The sequence below is a fragment of the Mirounga angustirostris genome, unplaced genomic scaffold (genome assembly GCF_029215605.1).
Source record: "Mirounga angustirostris isolate CCGP_5_RB_7025 unplaced genomic scaffold, mMirAng1.0.hap1 SCAF_1, whole genome shotgun sequence".
Taxonomy (NCBI): domain Eukaryota; kingdom Metazoa; phylum Chordata; class Mammalia; order Carnivora; family Phocidae; genus Mirounga; species Mirounga angustirostris.
In genome coordinates this window covers 186,281,752-186,288,091 of record NW_026991709.1, presented here as the reverse complement: position 1 = coordinate 186,288,091, position 6,340 = coordinate 186,281,752, and the positions used below count along the sequence as shown (strand labels likewise).

The following is a 6,340-nucleotide window of genomic DNA, read 5'->3' as shown; positions in this document are numbered from 1 at the left end:
GCAGCACTGAGCTCCTACTGTATACCGGGTGTTGGGATAACCCGCGCTCAAGTCACTTTCAAAGTTACGGGGGAGTTTCCTTTTGCATTAACTATCTTTCCCTCCAAATAACCTCCACTTGCCGTGGAAATCCGCGTGGGATCGGCGCCCAGCTGCCGCCGCCCGAGCCCTTGCAATGGCAAGGCTGCGTGGAGCGCGCTCCCCGGCCCGGCGCCGCATTTCCTCCCCACGCCCGGGAACATTGTTCCAGAAGACGTGGGCTGAATCGCGGCGCGAATATTAAGAGTGTGTGTGTGTGTGCGTGTGTGGAGTGGGGGGAGGTCCGGCGCGCCGAGCCAGTAATCTGAGCTCTTGATTATCCAGATTCGGATCAAACGGGGCGGCGGCGGCCGACCCCCTCCTGGGAATGATTAGATGATTAATGTAATGCTGTTTGAAGGGTCTCTGTTTTCTCTCTTAATTTGGGTCATTACTTAGGAAGCAAGCGTGAGATCATTTCATCAGCGTGCTCGGCGGCGGAGATAGCTATTCAGAAAATGGGCTAACTGCGCGGTAATCAGGGCGCGGGAGGCGGCGGCGGCGAGCTCCCGGAGTCCGGGTGCGCCCTCCCGCGGCAGGGCGCACAGCACCCGGAGGCTGGCCCCAGATCAACAGCAGCGGCCAGGGAGCCCCAGAGCTCCGGCTGGGCTGGGGACCCTTGGCCGCCAGCTCCTGTCTCCCGGAAAAACTGGGAGGAAGAGTCTCCCCGCCCCCACCTCAGAGGTCGCCCAGAAAAGGGAACATGCCCAGAAGCTCCCCGGCGGGGCACTGCCCTGGCCGTTTGCCCTCGCGCGGCAAGGCAATTTACTGAAAGATGCACCTACACCAGCTCTCCTACACCCAGCCACTTTTAACCCCTCCTTTTGTTTTTTTAATGTTCTCACCCAAATAAGGCAACACCCAGAATCCCAAGCGTCGGAAGTCACCAGAGAAAAACTTGGCACCACGTGTAGGCCGAAGTAGACCTTTGCTCCCTCGCTCCCGGTGTGTATGGGGGTGGGGTGGGGGGCTCTTAACATGCAAGCGCCGCAGGAACCCCGGCTTGGCTTCACCCTGGTCCCAGCACCCCAAAGGAAGTCGCATTTGGGCAGGGAAATGCTGTAAACGCCTATTTCCTTCTCATTCTTTGGGGTTGCCGATCTGACCCGGCGGCGAGGGGGGGGAGGGGGGAAAGAAAACGAGCACGAGTGATTCTGTTTATTGTGTTAGACATGTATATATTCCGAGTTCGCTTGTACAGGAGGATTTACATGGCTGTATAAAGATGGCTGGGGGCGCCGCGCTCTTCCGGGGCGTTCACGTGACAGGCTGGGGTGAAAACCCGCCGCCCGAGGAGAAGCGGAGGCCTGGAAGGAAATGCGTTTCAGCGCACTGGGTTTAAATGTTTCCCGAATACACAAAGGTGGGAGCCACGCGTTTGCTGCCAGTCATCGAGGAAACGTTTAGCTTTCCAAAAAATATGCTGGTTTCGATAAATAGATTTTAGCCTCTCTGCTATAGTTTTTTTTTTTTTAATTTTCTTTTAATTTTAGAAATAAGTTTATACGTGTGATCTGTTTTCGGGCTGGATGGGGCTGGAAGGGAGGGCGAGGCAGTAGCTCTCAGCTCTGCACTGTCCGAGTCAGGTCCTTTGTAGAGGGCGCAGTAGGCCCCACGCTGTCGTGGAGTTTGCGCACGTGTTTCTTTAAGTCAAAGTTTCTGCAAAACCCTTTGCCGCAAGTGGCGCACGTGAAAGGCTTCTTGTCGTTGTGGGTGTGCATGTGGAAGGTCAGGTTGTAGACCTGGTGGAAGGCCTTGTTGCAGATGGTGCATTTGTACTGCTTCTCGCCGCTGTGGGTCAGCTTGTGGTTCTTGTAGTTCCCTACGGGAGACCAAAAACAAAAAAGGAGGGCGGGGGGAATGAAGTAGGATGCCCCCTCCACCCCCCGAGCGTCCCGGGGTTGGCTCAGGTGCCCGCGCAAAGAAGGCGACGCTTGGCTAGGCGGGCGCGACCTCTCCGAGTGAAGAAGTTGTCAAACTTCGTCTGCGTCAAGCCGAAGGCTCTCACGGCAGGATGGAGGGCCGAGTCCCCGCGTCGCCGCCCCGCGCCCCTGCCCCGCCCGGTGCACAGGCCCGCGTAGCGTCCCTCCCGCTGTGCTGGGCTGGCCGGGAAACTTTTGCACAACCCAGAGACGCACCGGGTCCTCCTCCCGGCGGCTGCCTCGCTGGAAGAAATTCGCACGAACCCGGCCTTCGTCCCTCAGTTTCTGTTTATCTTCTCATTTTAAAAGTTACTCCCTCTGGTCCCCCCAGCTACCACCTGGAGATCCAAAAGTGCCTTGGAAAACCCAAGCCGGGCGCGCGGGGCCTGGAGGTGTTGGGGACAGGAGTGGTTTCCCCCACTCTTGTTATTCCCAGGAGGTGGAGTTTGCCTCGAATTTTTTTTTTTTTTTTCATCTGAAAGGGGTGTCCCGGCTACAAAGACAAGCTTTTTCTATAGGGCAATAGCCTCTCTTTCTCCTACTTCCTTTCCCTCGGCCCCTTTCTTCCTTCCCACCTCCCAAACTCGGAGTCTCCCCGTGCAACCAGCCTAACTGCAGCGAGGTCTACTAACCCGGCCCGGGGAGCTCCCACCCAAACCCGTCACAACCCGATTCCAAAGAAATGCTGCGCCCGAGCTTGCAGCTCTCACGCTCCCTCTCTGCGGATCCTTCTTTGCCTTCCCGCTCGCAGCGACCCGCCGAGTCCCGAGGTGAGAGGTGAGGAGAGGGCCTCGCCCCGCACATTACCTTTTTGGTGAAAGCCTTTGCCGCAAAATTCGCAGACGAAGGGCTTGTAGCCCGCGTGGATGCGGATGTGCGTGTTGAGCGTGGAACTGCGGTTGAAGGCTTTGCCGCACTGGTTGCATTTATGCGGCTTTTCCTGCGGAAAGGGGCGCGCGCACAGTAAGGCCAAGGCCCCGGCCAGGAGAGGCCACCTCAGGGGCCCCTTGAAGGGGTACCTTGAAGGGATACGGGGCCCCCGGGAGGGGTAAGGGGAACCCTTGCCACCGTCGCTCAGGCGCGGGGTGTTGCGCGCGGGCCGACCTGGACCCGGGGGCCACGTACCTGGGTGTGGATAATTTTGTGTCTGCAGAGCGTGCTGGCCTGGCGGAAGCCTTTGCCGCAGACTTTGCACACGAACGGTCTGGCTCCGGTGTGGACCGGCATGTGGCGGGTGAGGTTATAGTGCGCATTAAACACCTATGGAAGGACACGAGGGGGCCTTGTGGTGTGTCCGGCCGAGCGAGGCTAGAATCAAACTGGGGAGGCCATAGCCTGCACCCCCCAACCAATACTCCCTTCAGAAACCAGAGCCCTTTTCATTTCGCAAAGCGCTTCCCAACCCACTGCGCACTCCAGTCCCGTGTGGCCGCTGACAACGACATCCCCATTTTACAGAACGGGAAGCTGAGGCCTAACTAGGCCCCCAGTGTGAGTAGTAGGTAGCTACTGGGGAGCTCCTGAACTTGAGAAAAGGGCGGTCCAGGCTGCCTCAGGGAAGCAGCTGTCCCTGCTCATCCCTCCCAGCCCCGCGGACCCGGGGCCTCACCTTGCCGCACACCTCGCAGGTGAAGTTTTTGGGCTTGCCGTCCGCAGAGCCCCCGGGCAGCTTGCTGTGGCCCTTGACGCCACCGCGCTCGGCGGTCAGAGCCGAGTTCTCCTTCAGCACCTGCTCCAGCGGCGCGGGCAAGCGCTCCTTATGGGCGTAGGGGGCCGGATGGGGGAACTTGTCCGCGGCCAGGCCGGCCAACTTGGCGTTCTCCAGCAAAAAGAGCTTGGGGTGCGCAGCCAGGGCGGCGGGGGCCTGGGCATTGAGGAGGCCGGATGGGAAGAGGTGGCCTCCGAGGAGCTCAGACGGCGGGTACGCGGCAGAGTCCAGGTAGTTGAAGTAGTAGAGCGAGCCGCTGGCCGGCAGCCCCACCGCCTGGTTGATGACCTGCGGCTTGATGACCCTGCCCGCCGGCAGCGCAGACGGCGCCAGGCCCAGATCGGCCTTGCAGCACACGCCACAGTTGGTTTTGCACAAGCCGCTGGCGCCGCACACCGGGGCCCCCCCGCCACCGCCGCCGCCGCCGCCGCCGCCGCCGCCGCCTCCTCCTCCACCGCCGCCCGCCCGGAGGCTGCTTTTCCAGAGCTCGGAGTAACTGAGCAGCGTCTTGGACGGCACCTCGTAGCCTAGGGGCTGGAGGGGGATCATACAGGGCAGCGGCGAGCAGAGGTTGAGCAATTTCTTGCCCTGGCCGCCGTCTGCCTCCAGCGTCCCCGGCCGGGGCTCAAAGGGCGCACGGGGCTCCGACGTCTTAGCCATGATGCGCTCGATGGAGAAGGCTAGCGTCTTGGAAGTGGCCGGCGACGCTCCAGCGCGCGGGCAGGCCGGGGGCACCATGGTCTCCAGGGAAGCCGAGCTGGCCATGGCGCGCTGAGCCGAGCCTTGCCGTGCCGGACTGGGCCAGGGCGCAGCCTCTCTCCTCTAAGTCTGCATTCCGGAAAAGACAGGGAGGGAAACCGCAATTTAATAAACACCTTGTCGGGTCCAGGTCACCCATTTGCATTCAAATGAACAGGGGCAGAACAAAGTGCACCCAAGGGTACCAAATTACCGCCCATTAACCCGGCGCGCAAAGGAACCCACCAGCCCCTGCCCTGAGACTTTGAAAGGGGGAAGAAGGGGGAGGGTTTACAAAGGAAAAGGAGAGAGAGAAAAAAAGAAAGAAAGAAAAGAGCCTCAAATTAACCCCCCCTGAGCCGTTCTCTGGACCCTGGCCTCCGCCACGCGTGCGGGGAGCTGGACAGTGAAGGGACAAAGTTAAAGAGGACCAGGAGAGCCACCTCGCATTTACCTCTTTCCCCCACCGCCAAGGAGATGCGTTCCGAGCCATGCAGCGTGTCTCCTCTGTCACATTTTGATGGCAAACATCTTCCCCTCCGCGTGAGATCACTGTCTTTTACATTCAGCTGACATCACATGAAGTCACTTGAAGTGGAATGACATGGGCGGCGGCGCGGCTCCCGTAGCGGCCCCTGTGTTCCCCCGCGCCTGCCGGCCGCCGCCGCCACCGCCCCTCAAACTTTAAAAGGAGGCAACTGGCGCCCGCGCTCCCCTCGGGAAAGTGCGAGCGGTTCGCGAATCGGGAAGGAGGGAAGAGACGGGAGGGGGAGGGGGAGGAATCGTGATGGTTTTGCCGGTGGAAAGAAGGTGGGGGGAGCCCAAACCCAGGCAGAGTTCCGTGCGTGATTCACAACTTTGGGGGCCTATAGGTTTGAGGGACGCGGGGAGGGCAGAGGGTCCTGCACGCGCCGCCCCAAAGGGCCCCTGGGTGTCCGTCTAGTCGCTGAACTATCCCTTAGCCCTCTGCAGCCGAGCTGGGCATCGTGCTAATAAACTGCCATTTAGCCACGGAGCCGGCGCCAGCCCCGAACACGCGCAAATGATAATTACCTCATTAGGATGTGGCGCATGGACGCGGGCGCCGCGTTTGGAGGGGGGAACTTGTTAATGGGGAAATATTAATTTATGCAAAAACAACGAGCTCGCCTTGGCTGGCGTCGGGGGTCGGGAGAGAGCTCCTGCCGCCTAAGGACGACCCCGTAGCGTCCAGAAGAGCAAGGCCGCGCGCCCAGATCCCGGGGGCCTCGGCGCCCGGCGGGTGCGCCTCCCCCTCTGGCCGACTCCCCGCCTGCGGCTGGGGGAGACTGCACAGCAAGCTGGAGGACTGTTTGAGATCCTAATCGATCAGAATCGCTGATTTGTGATCGGGTTTCTGAGGCAAAGCCGGGCTCCGCGGCTGGTTTAGGGCTGCGTGCGGGGAGGATTCGGAGGGCAGCTCTCCCGGCTGATGGGTACTTACTGTTTGTATAATTGAGAAGGTCCAATCTCCACCTGTTTAAGGAGCAGATTGAAACAGCAGAACCTCCCCTGGATCCTATTAAAACGTTTTTCCTCCTAAGGCCATTCAGTCGAACCAATTTTCCGAAGTGATTCATAGAGCTGAATTCTGCCAAGGCAGCTCTTTCACTTTTAGCCACTAAAGCACCGCGTGGAACCGGGTTTTGTGTTTTTCTAAAATAAAGAGAAGGATTATCAGAGGGGAAAGGGAGGGGGCTTGAAGAGGGGCGGGCAGAGACTTAGTGTGGCCAGAGGTACAAGCAGAGGGAAGAAAAGGGCCTTTTCTAGACAGGCCCCAAGTAAGTTCGGAGGAATTCAGCGTTTTGTGCCTGGCGCACAAAAGCAGCGCGCTCCACGCTCGGTTTGGAGGGGCTGAATTCATCTGTTTGCAGAC

General features: G+C 59.7%; 1 protein-coding gene across 1 annotated transcript; it reads right to left on the bottom strand.

Moving 5' to 3' along the window:
- Positions 1-1,543: 1,543 nt before the first annotated feature.
- Positions 1,544-4,521, bottom strand: FEZF2 (FEZ family zinc finger 2). The gene is made up of 4 exons (XM_045863796.3): positions 3,610-4,521; positions 3,126-3,260; positions 2,808-2,940; positions 1,544-1,900 (listed from the first exon to the last, which is right to left on the bottom strand). Exons 1-4 carry the CDS (start codon positions 4,471-4,473, stop codon positions 1,641-1,643), a joined length of 1,392 nt encoding a protein of 463 aa, XP_045719752.1. The 5' UTR covers positions 4,474-4,521; the 3' UTR covers positions 1,544-1,640.
- Positions 4,522-6,340: the final 1,819 nt, after the last annotated feature.

What these genes read in the sequence shown, in the direction of transcription:
- FEZF2 (XM_045863796.3), bottom strand. Translation starts at nt 4,473, where the DNA reads ATGGCCAGCTCGGCTTCCCTGGAGACCATGGTGCCCCCGGCCTGCCCG. An exon ending in ACAAAATTATCCACACCCAG is followed by an intron (nt 2,941 to 3,125) that starts GTACGTGGCCCC and finishes CCCTTTCCGCAG; the next exon opens with GAAAAGCCGCATAAATGCAA. An exon ending in CAAAGGCTTTCACCAAAAAG is followed by an intron (nt 1,901 to 2,807) that starts GTAATGTGCGGG and finishes GGTCTCCCGTAG; the next exon opens with GGAACTACAAGAACCACAAG.